Source organism: Panthera pardus, unplaced genomic scaffold, assembly GCF_024362965.1.
Source record: "Panthera pardus isolate Hobbes unplaced genomic scaffold, ASM2436296v1 HiC_scaffold_27, whole genome shotgun sequence".
Lineage (NCBI taxonomy): Eukaryota > Metazoa > Chordata > Mammalia > Carnivora > Felidae > Panthera > Panthera pardus.
This window is the reverse complement of record NW_026526843.1, coordinates 111,028,429-111,047,001: the sequence shown is the minus strand read 5'-3', so window position 1 is coordinate 111,047,001 and position 18,573 is coordinate 111,028,429. Positions and strand designations below refer to the sequence as shown.

At 50.6% G+C, this 18,573-nt stretch overlaps 1 protein-coding gene across 4 annotated transcripts in view; it reads right to left on the bottom strand.

Moving 5' to 3' along the window:
- Positions 1-1,437: 1,437 nt before the first annotated feature.
- Positions 1,438-18,573, bottom strand: part of RAI2 (retinoic acid induced 2) — a 59,934-nt gene continuing 42,798 nt past the window's right edge. For 2 of the 4 annotated variants that reach the window (XM_053891802.1, XM_053891805.1), the window contains exon 2: positions 1,438-3,401. In XM_053891802.1, the coding sequence (XP_053747777.1) occupies positions 1,806-3,377 (1,572 nt within the window). In that variant the 5' untranslated portion in view covers positions 3,378-3,401 and the 3' untranslated portion in view covers positions 1,438-1,805. The remainder of the gene's footprint in view (positions 3,402-18,573) is intronic. The other 2 variants (XM_053891803.1, XM_053891804.1) reach the window with 2 other exon arrangements.

Below are 18,573 nucleotides of genomic sequence, written 5' to 3'. Positions count from 1 at the left end.
TAGTTGAGACTAGCACACGTGCCACGCTCAGGAAACACGGCCAGAAACCCACCATGGGCGTAAAAATGGAAAAAGCCTGCACTGTGTGGAGGCGGAGGGATGGAGTCTGGCTGGTGCCGTTGAACGGGACTAAGCTAGCCTGACGAGCAACGGCTGTTTGGTGATTACCACCACGTCGCACTTTGAAAAATAAATTTTAACGGCATAGGAAAAGAGCAGGAAAAAGAAAAGCCATTCTGGGTGTTCAGTACAGCACCAGCTGAAATGGTAACCCTATACACAGAGAGCCTGGTAATAAAAGAACAGTCTCGCAACTGCTTTTCCTCCTGTTCATGTTCACGGTAACAGCTGGATACATACTAATTGCAAGAAGTGAAAGAAAGAGCTCTAAGTTTAAAAGCAGGCATGCCATCATCAGTCTGTCGCCAGCACAGTTTCAGACACAAGTGCGATGTGCCGCCTAGCAGATCTAGCTTAAATGTACACTCAAACTGCCTCATTTGCAGGGGTGGCTTTGTGCTGTCGGGGAAGAGCCACGGGCTGTTCCCTTCTTCCAGGTGCCTCGCTTTTGTCCACGGAGAGATGGCTCAGCCAGTGTTTTTCAGCCTCGGCACCATTGACGTTTGGGCCGGATCATCTGCTGTTGTGGGGGGTCCCGTGCCTGTGAGATGTTCAGCAGTGCCCTCCGTCCCTACCCACCAGAGGCCAGGAGCATCCTCCCCAGCTGTGACAACCGAAAGTGTCTCCCGGCATTGCCAGATGTTCCCTGGGGAGGCACCGTCACCCCCAGTTGAGAACCGCTGGCCTAAACGAAGGAGGAGCGACTTTCTCTTCCCTTCCCAACCCCACTCCCAAGCATCTCTATCCCAAGCCAGGAACGTTTATGGGGCATCTCCTGATCCACCAGCAAAGGACTTACCTCTCGTTCTGAGGGGTCTTCAGTAATACTTTTGGCTTGCAAGACTTTCAGTCATTCAGAACAATGCTGTTACTGCCTTTGAAAAGAAGGTCCTCTCCAGCTAAATTCTGAGGGGGGGGGTGGGGAGGAAGCAGGTAAATTTTCCTTTTAGACACATTTGTCGGTTTTGGTCTACAGAAGGCTCAGACACAGAATTCTCCACACCCAGGGTCTACGTCAACTGGAAAGGGCCTCGGGTGCTTGAAACTCACCTCCCCACCTCTTCCTTCTCTGTGCCACATTTTTACAAATGAAGAAAGCAACGTTTAGAGGGGAAAGTGACTGGCTCCAGGCCGTACATATTCCTAGTCTTCTTTTAATGGTGGCATAGGCCAATATAATTCTTCTTTGCCCCATACGCCTGGAGAGCTTAGGTCTCAAAACACAAAGAACTTGTAGCGCTTTACAAGCAACAGTTTTGGCCAAACCACACCAGTTAAGGAATGCAAATTTACAAAATGATAGAATGCTGCAACCAATTAGTGCAAACAAACATTTATTGTGAAATATTCATCCTACCCTTTATTAGGTATTACATCATCAAAGCACTTTGTGGCAATGAAAATAGCTTTTTTACCCCTCTGATTCACCCAATATTCCATTAAAGCTGCAAAAAATGTGCAATCTGCTTGAAAAATAGGTTGCTCTTATTTACTCATTTGTGAAAAGTCAAAAATTAAAAAAGAAAACAATACTAGCTTACAGGGCCTCTAGAGCCAATTCGCCTTCCCGCTTCCCAACTACTCCCCAAAATAATTAACAAAGATAATTTGTTTTAAATGCCTTTTTATAAAACCAATGCACCTTTCCCCATATTATAATCATAAAAATTTTAAAAAGCCATTATTTACTTTCTTGGAAAAAAGGTGGCCAGCCGTTGTTTTTTGATCGGGAGCATGTGTATTTCCTGGGAGTTCACTTTCTTTAACTTTATGCTCCTGTTTTTGACGGGTTTCCTAAGGGGCTCTGTGCTTCCCATGGGCTCTTCTCCTTGGCTATTGATGTCATAGCCCTGAAGCACGGAGTCTTCTCTTTTGAAGGAGAAGTTTTTGGTGGACACGCCCGAGAGGCCTTTGATCTTGCCGCAGAAGATGGCAGGCACGGCGTCTTCCACCGAGACGATAACCTTGGTGGCCTGGGACTCGCTCACGATCTCCATGTGATTTTCAGCCTTGACCTCGCCACCGGGCTGGCCGGGCTGGCCGGGCAGCTGGGCGAGGTTGCTGCCACCCGCGTGGCTATCCATCACAGCCGAGGCCCCGTGTGCTGTGGCAGGGGCAAAGGGCACTTCCATGCCGCCGGCATGACCTGGGCTGTCCACTGAGCTGCTGCTGTCATACAGTGTCTCAACGGGAGGCTCAGATTTTCGGTGGGCTGCCAGCGACAGGTCCAGGACCGCATCTTCCTGGCATACGGGGGGACTGGCTTCGCCAGCCTTAAGCCAGGGCACCGACTTCATGGACAGATCCAGGGCCTCGTTCTCACTCCCCATCTTGATGACCGTGTGGCGGCTAAGCTGGAAGTACTCCCTCGGCTGCAGGATATCGAAGGGCTTCAGTTCCTCCTTCTCCAGAGGGCTAGGGGTGCCTTTGAAGGGGTGTAGGCCGAAGGAAGATGGCGGCTTGGGGAAAGCGGAGCTGAGCTTGGATTCGGGACTCTGAGGCACGGGGATGGGGATGGGGATGGGGACGGGCACGGGCAAGGGGACGATCACAGGGTAGGGTACCAGGAGGGTGGCTGGAGGGACCAGGGGGGACAGGGGGGAGTTAAAGGGCTGGGGGGGCACAGGCGCGTATCCAGGAGGAGGCTGACAGGGTGGGGGGCCGAGAGCGCCCTGCGAGGGGAACAAATTCTGGAGCACAGCTTCAAACGGCAACGTGGGCTCCTGTGGCCGGCTGGGGATCCGCAGGTCCAGGAGCTGCGGTCGGGCCTCGGGGTCCTCGGCTCCCTGGAACAGGTTGTTGTGGATAGCACTGGAGGAGCACGGGGCCTCCTGCGGCAGGACCAGAGGGGAGTTGAGGTGCTGGAAGACGTGCTGCTCCAGCACCACCGGCAGCTGCACGGGGCCCTGCGTGGTCATGACATAGGCCGCATGGCCGTTAGGGTTGAGCTCGGGCGCAGGGCTTCCCTCCACCTGCATGTGAATGGGCATCACCACCGGGCTCTCCCCGAGGCACAGGGGCTGCAGCACAGTGGCCGCCACCTTCAGAGCCATGCCGCCCTGAGACTCGGCTGGGGGGTTCAGGATGGATGGGGCCGGCACGGTCACCAGGGCCTTCTTTACCAGGTCGGTGGAGTTGATGTTCCAGGCCTCGGTGGTGATCAGCTGGGCCATGCCATTCTCCAGTCTGTTATTGGCCAAGGCGGGAGAGGAGTCAGTCATGTCCATGGAGAGGTTCTGGGACTGCAGATCATCCATCACTCGGCTCTGATGCCACTGGGCCTGCAAGGCAAAATCACAACATGAACCTTCCGTCAGAGACCACTTACAATTGCCTTAAGTGCTCTCTCCACGTCTTTCAAGAGTCTCCATATCTTAGTGAGCCACAGAGCACACCCGTCCCTCTATGTACACATACATGCTATAGATATTGCCTAATATATACAAACACACCCAAGTGATCAGCTGTGCATGGAGAGGCCCAATTTAACAGACGACTAAGCTATAAACACAGATGATGTAATGACTAAACAGCCGAGAGAGGTTAAACAGAGTATTTCTAAGCCTAATACTCAGCTTATATGTTTAGTTTTCGCCAAACACAAAGTTCCATTCCACATTGCCGTTGGGACGGTCAAGATACGTGGAGACTTGACTTGCTCACACGCAAATGGGCGGCAAAGACTTACTTTACCTCAAAAACAAAATAAGGTCCTGTCACATTAGAACATTCTAAGAAAGTGGAAGCAGGACATCCCACTTACAGAAAGCATCTTAAAAACTCTTTCAAGCAATCGTTCTTCCCGAAGAGGCTCGATGAAAAGAACAGCAGTGCGTTTTCACAAGGATCGGCACAGTTGTCTCACGGGCTTCCTCTGACCAGTGCTATCTCCTTCCCTCCCCATAACAGGCAAACCCTCCCCACGGAGCCAGGTGGAGACAGGATAACTGCACGAATGCTCACAGGGTCCAGTGTCGCTTTCCCTAATCAGCTCCTCTGCGTGACCCGTGACCTCCCCTAACTTCTTCTAGTTGTCAAGAGGGGACGTCGCTGATTCTAGGGCTGGGAAAATGGAACACCTGTTGGAAGCAAACGTCTTCCACGGGGAGATACTCTTCACTGATATCCCTGGCACCCCTGACGGCCTCCTGAGAGGCCCAAGGAACCCAGCACGGGTGCTTCCTGGAGGAAGCAGGGCTGCAGCTGCGATACGACTCTCCATGGAAACGCGTCCATATTTAGCCTCGTTACCATGGAGAAGGCAGGCACCATGTCTAACTCAGGGATCTGTGCAGCCCTGGAGTCTGCTTGGGCTCAATAATAATTCAATAATCCTCAGGCTTGCCGGGCAGGCCTTGGGCAACTCAGATTCTCGACCTCACCTGTTGGAGCTGTTGTAGACTTTAGTCCCACGGTCATCTCGCGTCCTCCTCTCCTCACCCCCAAATTACCAACACACCATCCACAACCCGTAGGACAGCCCGCCTGGCACACCATAGGAGTAGAAATAAACAAACAAGGCTATAGGAAGGCAGCTTTAACAAATGAACAACCGTGTGATATTTCCAGACAATCAAAATGTGTCAAATGCATAGAACAAGGAGTTTCTCTGAAGCAGGAGGAAGGGCAGCAAGCAGAAGGATGCTGTGCACACAACTTTGGGGAGAAGGACTCGCTGGTAATGCCCTCAGCAGGGTGCACAGTGGTGCCTCTGATGGAGGGCTCCACAGCCCAGCACCCTAGGGGCAGGGTATCCTCTGGAAACCAGGAGGTGACCCAGAGTGCTGGCCAATGATGCCTTTAGGGCAGAGTAGAGAGGCAGCCCAAGCCAGGGCAGTTGCGGGGGCCTGCCCCAACTGAAGGGTCCTGGTTTTTCCTGAGAGGAATGTTCCCTGATTTAGCCCAGAAAATATCACTTGTTCACTCATTCCTTCACGCACGCATTCATTCATTCACTCATTCAACCCACTGATTGGCTGAACGCCTAATGCACACCAGCACTTTGCTGGGGGCTGGAGATGCTGTTGTGAGCCTGACAGACAAGGTTCCTGCTTTAGTGGAGATTACAGTTCAGTGGTGCACACGTCTTTCCACAGACAGAGATCTGCTAGCGTGAGAAGGCATCAAAGTTACGTCAGGAGAGGCATCAACATCAGCAGGACGAAGCTTTGGTGGCCACTTGGTCACGGCCCTGTAAAGGACCTGAGAACCTAGGATCTCCTCCAGAAGGGTCTGCCCTGTCCCTCCCAGTGGCCAAGACTCTCAGGGAGGGGTGAGCAAAGGCTAAAGGGAAGCTGGGGAGGCGCCGGGGAGGACAAGGATGGCAATGGGAAGAGAAGGCACCCACAGCCACCCATCTGAGGTGGCTTCTGATGGCCTTCGAGGTGACTACTGGGAGAGGTCAAGACCTGTTCTGTGCCATCTTTGGGCTTCCTGTGAGTTGAAGACTGCTTGCACGTAAGGGGCTGCACCTATCTGCCCTTCTGGACAAGAGAGCCTCCCCTCCCCGGCCCACACTCGCCTCTGCCTCTTTCGCACACCCCTGCCCCGTCCCAGGCAGAGAAGGCAGACTTCTCAGGGCTTCTTCCCCCGGCTCTTGGTCCACAACTTAGCTCAGGTGCCAGCTCTCACCTCTTCCTGCCAACCTCACTCCTTTCTTGCCTGGCCCTGGTTCTAGGCCTCCCACTCCCCCAGAACCTTCTGGTTCAGAGTGTGAGGAGGGGACCTCGCCAGGACAGGGGGCCCCTGTTCGTTTCACAGATGGCCAGAGCCAAAATGGACTGGGCATTTACCATGTGCCAGGCCTCTGCCAAGAATGCTCAGAACTTTCCACGCATTACTTCACTTAATCCTCAGAACAACCCTATGAGGAGGGGCCTATAATTATGCCCATTTTGCTGATGAGAAAACTGATTCCATAGGAAGTTTAGGTGACTAGGATAAGGGACACTGATGGTGGGATTCGAGTTCAGGGTTAATCCCAGGCTTCTTTTCCCAGTGGAAGCTGTGAGGGCCACACTCGTTCGTGCATTTTGTTTCTTGGCAAGAACAGTGCTCTCCAGCCGCCTGTTCAACACCGAGTGCATGTGCCTGCAGAGCTGTGTAAAAGAGAGCACTCGAGCATGAGATTTCTTCAAAGTGGTGGCCAAGTCCTTTCCAGAAAATCATCGAACTGTTTGCTTATTCTCTTTTGTCCACCAGGACCCTCCTCTGTCCCTCTCACCGGGGAAGGAGCCGAAGGGTCACCAGAGTTCCTGTCTTTGGGGAGGACAGCCCCCATGGGGCGCCCCATGACTACTTTGGCCAAGTAGTCAGGCAGGTCCACAGCTGTCATGTGGGAGGAGGGGGAAGTGACATTGGGCCCACGCTTCCATTCCGCTTTGCCCCAGCCCTGCTCCCGGAGCTTTGAGTCCCCAGTGGGAGATCTAAGGGTCTCCCTGTAGCTCATAGGTGCTGAGATGCCCGCCCACCCACCTGACATCTGTCTCAGAAAGGCTGAGGCCGAGAGGATGCAGGCCTTCTTGCCCTGCACTAGAGTTCCTGTCTTTGGGCAGTAGGCCTTGTGAGCACCCCCGGTCGCTTCCCTAGAGCCACTGGCCTGCTGAGATGAGGCTGGTATTCGGCTACACGGGCAAAGGAAACGGTAGCCCTACCTTCATCATGCACCCTCCTGCCTCCCAGAAAGGTTCTTCTCTTTCTCTTTGCTCCCCTTCCCCTTGTCACTCACCCTGCCGGTGGGTGCCCCAACTCTGGGTCAGCCGCCGGGGGGCCTGAGCACCCCCAGTGCAGGCAGAGTAAGTGGAGCCGCTGTAGGAGCCAGTGCTGGAAGCCCCAGCAATGACCCTCACTCACAACCAGCTTGTAAGATGAGAGTTCACAGGGCAAGTCTCTATCCCTTCCCCAGGATGAGTGGGAAACAAGCTGACTGGAGAGAAGGCAGAGAGCTGTCCTCCCTTCCCTGCTGATTAGCATGGGGCAGCAGGTGTGCTGAGGAACTCTACAAATCAGGAAGTATCCTAGGAGCCACCAACTAATGCTCAAGCTAAGGGGCACGATGGCTTCAGAGGGGACAGGGAATGTTTTGTTCAGGTTTTTCAAAACATCTTCTGCAAATGGGTTTAAATCAGGTCACCCATCTGTCTTGCCTACACCCGTGATGATGGGGAGAATGGGGGAAGGGTATGGGCCAGGGTTGGTAAATGCAGTGTGGCCGGATGGGGAGTGGGCAATTTGGATCTGTGGGTCACTATCAATCTCTTGGCCCTTGGCCAGCTGCTAGAGCTTAAAGGTTGGGGTCCACCCCAGTATAGGCCATGTGGCCCCCAGCTGGAGACTCTGGGGGAAATGCCTCGGGGCCCAGGGCAAGTGAGGGGGTGAGGAGAGGCTGTCTGGGGCAGTACTTGGGCTCAGCGACCTGTGGGATCACAGAACCGTTATACGGAGCCCTCGTCTAGCTACCGACCTAAGTCGGGGCAGCTTCTCCCTGGGATCTGTGTCTCAGCCTGGAGCCCTCTTGGGCCTCTGTGTCACCCGACCAACTCCTTCCTGCTCTTCTGTCAGACTCTGCGGTTTCCTCCTCTCAGATCTCATCCCCACCTCACTGGGCTCCCACACAGCACCCCAACTTGCCCTTGTCTAGTCCTGAGCCTTCTCCTCACATTGGGATTGCCTGCTCACTCATTTCTCCAGGAGGGAGGGGCTGCCTCACTGCCGCATCTTTCTATCCGCCTCTGGGGAATGGCAGGCGCTCAGGAAACACTTTCTGAGCGAACGGGTGTCCGAATGAGCGTCTAGGCCTTCCTGAGTCTGGCTTCTACCCAGCCTCCGGTGCAGGCTCACCGTTTACAGAACCATGGCACGCACATCAAGGCTGGAAGGGGTGGTCAAGGTCACATCTCCATCCCCTTCCTGATTCTACTTACAGATGAGGAAACCGTGACCCAGAAAGTCTGACCCAAATTTTGCCTGAGACCAGTTATTACCAAGGTCACCATGCTCGCACTGGGACAAAAGTAGAGGGTCAGGCCCCACTGGCACCATGGAGGGTAACGTGACAGCCACCTACCTTCACCAGCCAGGGGCATGTGAATGAATCCACCCTGGGTTCCGGTGTTTCTCTGATGCACCCAGGAAAAAACCAAAGTCAAGTTTCCTGTGTGCTGTTTTCCTTATAAGGAGGTACATTCTCGAAGAAGCAGACCTGGGGCCTAACTCTGGGACAGTCAGTTAGGGACCAGCACCACATCCGTGCCCCACCAGGTGCCGCTGCAAAAGCCATGCCTGCCTTGCAGGCCTGCTGCCTCCAGAGCGCCGCACAAAGCACTCGCATCACCCTATGGGCCTCCTTGCACATTGACATTTTTATAATAAGGATTCGTTTATGGCTTAATTTAAAAAGTGAAAACACTTGAGCGCTCAGATAACTCAGACTATTCTCTGGGTCCTAGAGTCCATCTATTTCCTCATTATGGGCATTTATCACTGAGTGTGTGTGTGTGTCTCTCTCTCTCTCTCTCTCTCTCTCTCTCTCTCTCTCTCTCTCCCCCATAGGCCAGTCCCCTCACTCCTAATGCCCTCAGCCATATCCCAAATGATGCCAGGGCCCCCTGAAGAGCCCGCACCAACTCGAACTGAAGGAACTTCAAACGTGGCTGTGAACTCCCCACTGACCCAAGACGGAGTCTCAAGACCAGCTCAGGTCTAGTCTGGTTTCTGAGCAGAGAATTTGGAAAAAACCCTGGAGCACTCCAGGAGTGTCCTTCAGAGGCCCAAATCATCTTCTAGGGAGAGGCTTAATTTTATTTTGTGACTTTAGAGCACTTTTACCACAGAAACAACTATCAAGATGATCACAAGGCCCTGGTCCGCAGAGCCCAGTGGCCCTGAGCAAACCCTTTACGGCTGGGGACCCAGGCACGAGGGGCAGAGATTACCTCATAGCAACTCAAACCTGAGGGGCACGACCTGAGGTCACTGGAAGGCAAGCCCAGCCTCAGGGGAAGCGATCTTAGGGAGCCTGGGCTGCACTGGGCAGACTCCACGCCCGGGCCCCGGCCCTGCCCTTGCTCCTGCCTGAGTATGCCCCCTTCAGCACCAATAGCGGGCAGATGTGACCTGCTCTCCTCTTCCACTGAAATAAGCCTCATCTAGATTTTTCTATCAAGATGAATTTCTTCCTCTACGACATTCATTTAAAAATATATATCTTGATAATTCTCTCAAGATACATATTGTCCAACTGTAAAATATTGACAGCTTTGATTTTTACGGGGCCTGTAGGCAGTTATCAATTATTTCAGGTCAAAATAGGATATTCCATGTGCTCACGGCTCAAAGCGGGATCCCTGAAGCAGCTGCAGCATCATCTCCGGGAACTGGCTAGAAATGCAGGCTCTTGGGTCCCACCTCAGGTCTCCTGCATCAGAATCCGTACCTTGACAGGCTCTCCTGGGTGCTTTGTGCACACGCATGTTAAAGTCTGACGAGTTCGGGCTTAACACTGGTTCCCGAACTTGGCCGCCCATTAGAATCCCTTGGGAGCTTTTAAAAACTATGGATGTCTGGGTCCCCCCACGCTGACCCTGATTTAATTGGTCTGAGGTGCAACTGGGGCTCTGGGGGTTTAAGAAATCCCCTAGGTGATTCTACTGTGCATTCAGGTTGGGAACTCTTAATTCAGAGGCCAGAGGATGAGGCAGCTGGTTGGCCAACCTTCCCAGTGGCTGATCTGACTTCGTGCTTCACAGGAAAAACTAAAGCCATCAACCCAAGCTCCCCCAACCTCTCCCCAGATCTCATGGCGTTTCCCCATGTCCCCTTGCTCCGGGGAAAAGGTGACACATCTCTCCCTTTTGGAAGGCTGACTTGGCAGAGAACTGTGCTAAGAATCCTGCCCCTCCATCTATTCTGAGTCTGTTTTCTGCTTTCTGTCCAGCACTTTAACCACACCAATGATTGACAATTCTGTATAAAAATCCCCAGCCACTTCCCAGGAGTTAAATGAGCAATGCATAAGTTTCGTCCATTAACACAACGTGGATGTGCTTTCACCGTTCAGGACCTGATATGCACTAAATATCTAAGAAGTAATGCCAGCTAGGTAAAAAAAAAAAAATGGTTTTGCTCTTCCCATAGGGTGTAATACTTGTTAGTTACTTGTCCCAGTGATTCCATTTTCTGAGCTTTAAACACCAGCACAGGGCTATTCTACTGAAACCGTGAACACAACTGTCAAGTGAATGTGTTCCCAAATTAGTGAAAATATGGAGAATACACAAAATAGTTGCCCACCTTAGAGGTGATTGCCTTTTATATCCAGGGACCCACACAGCCCTCCAAAAGAAATATGACCACCCAGGTGAGCTTTGGAAATCAGTTCCCTGACATGTTATCTCATTTATGAAAACATTGGTGGTCTCATGGTTCAGGACTGAGTATCCCCTTCATCTAGATGGCCAGAGGCTGTGGGCATTTATGCAGAGAGCACAGACTGCAACTCTTGGCTCTCACACGATCTTGGTGAAACCTGGCAGAGGTGGGTGAGTCAGGAGGGGCTAGCGGGGCGCCCAAGCATCATTGACACCAGGGGACTGCGAGGTCTTCCCGGGAGCAGGGGAAGGTCACCATAAAACTTATTTAGGGTCATTATGCCTCCTCATCTATCGTTTTTATTCCCATTTTTCTATTCTATAGCATATGTAACAAATAAATATAAGTAGATGCATAATTTTGTGTCTGTTGCACTGGGGGAGTGTGCAAAAATTATTTTCAAGTAGGAGTGCAAGAACAAAAATGTTGCAACTCAGCAGGAGAGATGATGATGTTCCAGTAGAGCACAAGAGGGATCTGGGAGACTGGCGGGGGTGGGGAGCATTGTGGGTTTGCCTTACCTCCTTCTTTGCCCAGGTGGAGAATGTCATAGGTCTTTGTATTTATGGTCTCATTTCATACTCCCAGTTACCTCTAGCCTGCCCCCAGGGATGGATGGTGGACCTTGGGCCATGCAGGACTGCATGAGGGCTAGAACGGGAACTGTATTCACATCCATTCATTTATTTGTTCTTTCAAAAACTATCTGAGCACCTACTGTGTGCTAGGCATGTACTTCCCATTTCTCTGCCCTGGTACTGTTTTCTCCATAGGCTTGTTGCCTTCTCTCTTGGCTCAATTCCCAAAGTATTAACCAATTGATACTCTCCCGGGATTATCTGCCTCTACTAGGGCTCCTTCAAGGCCCACGTTTCCTGCAGGGGTAAAGCAGGAAGTCTCTAGAGGAAGAACCCCCATCCCGAGACAGCAGTGGGAAGAGATGTTAAGGCAAGGACCTCTCTAAAGTAGAGAAGAAATGCTTATTTTCTAGAAACTACAAGGAAAGAAGATTCCTCCTGGGGTCTTGGTGGATCATGGGAAAATATCCTGAAGAGTGGCTATTGGTAGCAGGGGACACTCACCTAGACAGTGGGCTGTGACAGTCAGTGAGCGTCTGTCCCTGCATTTGGTCAAGGTCCACAGCCTTCTGCAGGACACAGAAAACCCCAAACACCCTCAGGTGCTAGTGCCTGAGTGGCCATCTTGTGCAGGAGCACAGGTCACGTTTAAGGTCTCAGGCCAGGGTCTATCTTCTTAAAACACTGTGATTTTTGGAGATTTTTTTTTTTTTTGGCAATAAAGAAACCTCTGAAATATGGAACAAAGAAGGGGGAAAACCTGCCTCTGGAAGAGAAAATACTTCTAATTAGATTGAGATACAAAGGTTAAATTTTTGTTCTGGGAAAAGGACTGTTTATAATCCCGTGTCATTAGCAGGACATTTTCCAGAGACTAGTGTGCCAGAAATAGACCCTTTGAGGGGTCACTGGAAGGAAGGGGTGTAGATTTGTGAAGTCATAGGACTGGAGTTCAGATTTTCCCTTTCTCCTAATGCATGTGAGCCCCTCGACAGCTATCAGCACAGAAAGAGTGCCAGCCTCAGCCTGGGCACTGGGCCCCCCATGACAGTGGTCACAAGGTACAAGCTTTGAACTCAGACAGCCCTAGAATCAAATTTCAGCTCTGCCTAGCTTTGCTAGCTGTGTGGCCTTGGGCAAGTTAGTTCTAAGTCTCAGTTTCCCTCTCTGTAAAACGGGGATTACAGACCTGAGGTGGCTGTAACGACTGAAGGAAATAATCCAGGTAAAGTACTTGGCATCATGCCTGGCACGTGGAATGTACTCGACAAAACATGGCTATCGCCACCACCACCATCATCGTCGGCATCATCACCGTTGTCACCTCGTTACTGGCATCACTGTCATCATTATCAGATCCACTGCTCGTATTTCCTCTGAGCATCTTAAATAGCATTGCTGATGCTCCCGATGGGTTTGTACATTAAGCTCCTAAGTTAAAACCCTGTTTGTTCAAAGGTTCGTTTTCAAATCAGCTGCAAGGAACTAGGAAGGCATTTAATGTAGAATATTATATACCTTATGGTGAGGTCTCCACAAATATTCACTTGCCCCCCAACATAGCTGAAACACAGAACGCTTGCAGTGAAAATAGAAAACAACACTGTCCCACTATTGGAAATGAGAGACCATGGGAAAACAACTAAATACAAAAATCTATTTCTCATTCAGGCAGATAGGCTAGGGGAGAAAGGGGAGGTGGCCAGAGCCTTTTGTAGCTTGAATATGGACTCATCAGCATTTACTGCTGATTGGCTATGATGTATAATTTCACTTTAGGTCCTAGGGGTTTCTTTCCCTCCGGCCCAAGGACCTAAGCAGCCCTCCTCTCCTGTTTATCAACTGGATTAGGGTCATTTTGTCACTCAGAAGAGGAACAAAAACAAAGAAAGGGTGGAATAGCCAAGGAAGAGGGTTAAGGACAAGAGGGAGAGGGAAAGTAAAGGGATTTTCTGAGGTAACTGGGCAAGAATTAAAGGAAAGAAGGGGGGGAGACCATTTAAAAGTATTTGTAGGTCCAAATCAGAAAAAGGTTGCTCAGCTGGAAGAGAGAAGACACTGAGAAACTGGGTAACACTGAGAAAAGCACTGACTGTTATTCATCTGGCCACAAGGGGGCGCTTTGAGCTACAACAGCTTGGTTGCTGTGCAGAGTGGTGCAGGCAGAGGTGGGAGTGGAGATTCTCAGGAGGATGAGGGCGTGAAGAAGATAAGAAATTGTTCACCAGCACTAGAAGTACAAAAGGAGGGTGATCCAAATTTGGGGAAATCTCCCAAGCTTTTAAAACCACCAAGCGCATTCACTTATGACTTGGCTGGGCTGTCAGTCCTAGAAAAAAAAAAACAACACATAGATTTATCTTCTCTGGATGCCTGAGATTCATTTTTGCCTACTCCTCACCCTTCCTTAGATGGTCAGAATTGGGTTTCCCCCATCAAAATTGAGTTTTCCAGAAAGAAGGTGATAAAATCATTCTCACTGAGGTCTATGACTGATAGGTTTAAGGATTATGTTTCCTTTATTGGTATAATAAACATAATTCAATCAGTGGACAAAGTTATGGACAAAGAAATAAAACTCTAATCTAGAGGTGTCAGATAGCAATCATGGGAAGGATCTTACTGTCTTGAAATCTCTCCATAGAAACAAGAACATACAACTATGGCCAGGATTGCTGGCTCCACTAAAAGCCATTTGAGGAGCTCCTGGGTGGCTCAGTCGGTTGAGCTTCTGCTCAGGTCATGATCCTGTGTTCATGGGTTCGAGCCCCGCATCAGGCTCTATGCTGACAGCTCAGAACGCAGAGCCTGTTTTGGATTCTGTGTCTCCCTCTCTCTCTGCCCCTCCCCCACTTGCACTCTGTCTCTCTCTCTCAAAGATAAATAAACATTAAAAATTTAAAAAAAAGGCATTTGAGGTTCAAAAACAGTGGTGGGATGTGCCCTCAACCTCTAAGCACTCAGAATTAAGTGAAGAAGTGAATGTGAGTCACTTATTCATTCCTTTATAGACTCAGTCAACAAATGCTTACTGTTCACTCACAGGAACCTCATGAGTATGTGCTTCCTGAATACAGAGATTTTAGCAGTGTCCAAAGTTGTCCTTACTTCGTGGTACAGGGGGGCCCTGCTGCTGAACTGGCTACCTTTTGAAACTCTGGTTTCTGTCTTACCAGATTTCCATGCAGAAGTTAGTGGCTCTCAAAGGACTGTGTCCCCATGTATGATGTGCTACAGCAGTGCTAAAGCCACAAGGGAAACTTAATGACCATCACCAGTGGTGATGGATATGGTGAGGGGGGGTGCTGTTCGGTTTTGATGAACTCAACCAGCTAGATTGCTCCGTAAACAGACTGATTTGCCTGGAAGTAGTTTGTTTGGGAGAAGATCCCAGAAAATACCAGTAGAGGAGTGAAGCGGCAAGACGGCAAAGAGAAGGAAGGCAATTTATCAACTAAGTTACCAATGAGGGCAACTAGGGCTCGATTCTACTGGGGATGCTGGGAGGCAGGGGAAAACATATGCCTCGGAGTCAGGGTGTTTATTCACCAACTCCCATCCATCACAGGTCAAGGGTTGCTCCTGGATGGTGCGTTAATTCCTTGGTGCTTTGAACTAGCCCAGCTAGCGGGCCTACTATGCTCCTGAGGGAAAAAACATGTCCTCTAGAATAGTCACAGCTATTTGCAGTAGGTGGCCTTCGGCATATAGAGGCCAATCTGAGGGGACATGGGGGCAGGGGACAAACCATGTCTGCTACACCAGCCATGCCCTGGAAAGTTGTAGTGTTTATTATGTGAAGACCCAAATGTCACCAATTCAGGCCACCATGGCCAGGTGTTTCCCGAATGGGTGACACTTTCTATGACCCTGTGAAGAAGACCCTCTGTGCTGATGACAATCTCTAGGCCACAGAGGAATCAGCTCATGAGAAGCTGTTTGGAGATCTCATAAAGAGCCTAGCACACAAGAAGGCCACAGATAGCTCTCTTTGCAAAAGCAAAATGGTCCAGAGGTGGTCAGTTTGGCCAATGTGTTCCTTTGCTAGAATATGACTGGGGCCCTCGGGAAAGTTGTTTTAATCCTATTTGTGCTGGCTGGAATGCTAGATGTTCCTGCAATGAGTCACAGAGGGAGTTTCTCTTCTGGTGATCCTGTGTTCCAACTCAGGGACCAAAAAACAATAAATAAACAAAGCGCCACTTCACTTCATCAGCTGCATACTACCTAAAAATAAAAATAATAACAGCCTTGACCTGAGAAGTACACAGACAATGGGGGAAGAAGAGGGTGGGGAATGCTCATCTTTTAAACATGGAGCCTTCTTTCTGGAATTCTGTTTGTCAGAAGCGTCCCTCTGCCTGGAGGCGAGTTCTTTCAAGAGCAGAACAACACACTGCAGAATCTTAGGGCTGCTCAGCCTTTTGAAGTCCTATAAATTCACTATATTTATCTTAAAGCAAGTATTGTGACTGCAGCTAATATAGCATAAACAAGGCAAAGGTGGGATGGGGGGAGGAAGAAACTGCTGCATAACATCTGGTTAGTTGACAATGAAGATTATAGGTGTTATTTCCTAGTTTCTTTCAGGAAAGACTTCTTCTGGAACGCATGTGTTTACACACACACACACACGCACGCACGCGCACACACACACACACACGCACACACACACACACACACACGGCACACTGGGTGAGTAGCAATGAGGCCACTTGTTGTCCCTCTAACTCTCAAACCAGAATTCGTGTCGAATTTACTTTGTCCTCACCTAGTCCACCTCAGGGTTCCAGTCATCACAGCTTTGCCTCGCCCCACCGGTCAGATTTCAACAGAGGAGATAGTGGAATGGGGTGGAGAGTTCCAGAAGTGCAGGAGAAAAGGTCCAAAAGGAAAGGTGTGTGGGGCCTGGCCAGGGCTGGAGCTCAGGGCTCGTGAGGGCTTGAGGGAGAGACGGGGTGCTGTGAACCTGAGCGGGCATCTGGCTCTTCCACAGGATGTGAAAAGTTGCCTTATACCCCCCCGGGACTGCCACCTCAACCTCCACTACTTTGAGGTCTTCACAGGTCCCAGTGAGCACCATGCCACGATTCAGTAGGGAGACCATGAGGTTGGGAGGGGAAGAGAAAGGAAATTAATTTGCAGGGCTTTTCTAGTTCCTTCTCTCCTCCTCTATGTCTATTTCTCTGCCTTTCTCCCCGTACCTCCCCCCCATACACACACGCTCACAAGATGATATTAATAAACTATTTACTAAGCATTTACCTCTGTGCCAGGCACCCTGCTAGGTATTTGACATTCATTTTCTCCTCTCCACGACTCAGAAACCCCAGCAGGTCAGTACCACCTTGGTGTGAATTGGTTTGTTGGTTTTATTTTCCTTCCAGGAACTGAACTGTGAATCTCCAGGGAATGACTATTTTGATGGGAAGGAGGGCCAGAGCCTTCCAGAATGTGAACAACATTTAGTACAGAGAAGGCAGGTCTGAGGGAGGTGGGGAAAAGGGAGGGCAAAGGTTCCTGGCATCATGTGTAGGTGCTGATGGGGCTGGGGAAGGGCAGGGAGGGAGGGAGGAGGGGAAGGGATCTTCTCGCCTCTGGCCAGAGCCTAGAGTTCCCTGGCCTGCTTCTGTAGCTGGGGCAGCCCAGCCCTGAGCTCCCCCTCCACCATTGTCGTACAGCCAGCCACGGCTGGCCCCTGAAGGACACAGGAGCTCCCATTTCTTTTGTGGCCTAACTCTTCCTTCCTACGTCTCTGGACAAGCCTGCATCCCAGGCAGGGATTCATTCCCATCCTTCCCAGGAATATATGTCATCTGTGGGTGACTGGTCAGCTGTTCACCATACCCATTTCCTGTTCTGCCTGGACTACATTTCCTGGCCTCCTTTGCAGTTAGAGAATGTGGGTGGAAGTGATGTGTGCCACTTCCAGGGCTGGCTGCTACAAACCTTCCATACATGATGCTCCAGTCTCTTCCTTCTTGCCTGAGCTTGATGCACCAGGGCCTCTCAGAAGCTGCCTGTTGGAGGAAGCGGAGCCACAAGATGGGAAGGGCCTGCATGCCTGAATCACAGTTTGGAGGAGGGCCACCTGCCATCAGGAGCATTCATTTTTGGGTTTTTGTTAAGCGAAAAATAAACTTATACTGTGTTTGAGCCGTGACGCACTCCTGACTTGTTTGAAACAGCAGCTAGCATTACGTCAACTGACACAGCACTTCCTGGGACCCATTCTGCACAGTGAGCGCCAGGGACAGGCTGACTTGCAGCCTTCGAGCGCCCTGAACCCCACAAGCTGGAAACCGGAACTGCATGAGTAGCTCAAGTGCTCAGAGACCAATTCGAGCTTCCCTGTGCTAACTTCTCTGCATAAAAAGCGCTGACACTTTGGCTGTTCCTTCTGACTTGAATCAATTTATTAACGTGGGTTCAGAACGATTTTTTGCCTGGTTCCTGCATAAATATCCACTGAAAGGGTCCATTTCATAGGCATTCCCAGAGCTGGCAGCGTTGAGAGAAAGCAGGAGGCCCAAGCTGCCTTCACAGAGGAGGGGCAGACCTTTCAGCGGCCTTCCTCCCTGGAGAGCCAGAGGCGGCCCTGGCCTGTGTGAGCGGGTGTGGGTGTGGGAGGGAGAAGCAGGGCCCCGGCATGACGTGGGCAAACACACCCGCAAAGCCAGTGCACGGGGCACCTGGCCAGAGGAGACTGCTGGAGCCACGACACCCCTTCTCTGTTTGCACCCTTGGATGTTTGGTTGGTCTGTGGAGCAGGAAGGCCTGGGATGTCTGCCATTTCCCCCAGTCACACCAGATTTTTTATCGGAAACGTCCCTGTGGATTTTCCTTTAGGGGAGCTCATCATCTATGTATGGCTCAAGGGTCTGGGCCAGCTTTTCCTTTGCACCCTCCATAATTGAGTTTCTAGGCAAAGAATGCCCATCCAATGGCATCCTTCCCTTCTACCAACCACTGAAGTTTCACTGCTAGCAAGCTCTTACCTTGTGTTCAACATTACTGACCTCTTTTTGGGTTCCTGTCCAAAATACTGATCCGTCTAAAGACTTTGGGACATTGCCACTTTGGAATGAACTGAGGACAACACTTTCTACACAAAAGAGGCACCAGCACCTACAGTGGGACATTTCCTGTCCATGACTCGGGCAGAATCCTGACCTTGTCAACCAGCATTGTCATCAAGCCCATACACCGTGGGATGGGGGGGAGAGGGAGGATGTGTGTCAGCTCAAGTTCTAATCAGCAAGACTCCTTCCCAGAGTGCTATTGGAGTTCCAGTTATCTCTTCATCTCTATCAATACTTGAGATTTGTCTCCAGAGCACAGGAAATATTAAAATTCACAGGTGGTGAAATGGGTAGCTTGCTAATTAGCCTGAGAACTGTAAGAAATGGGTAAAATAGGGGCGCCTGGGTGGCTCAGCTGATTGAGCGTCTGACTCTTGATTTGGGCTCAGGTCATGATCTCACGGTTCATGAGTTTGAGCCCTGCG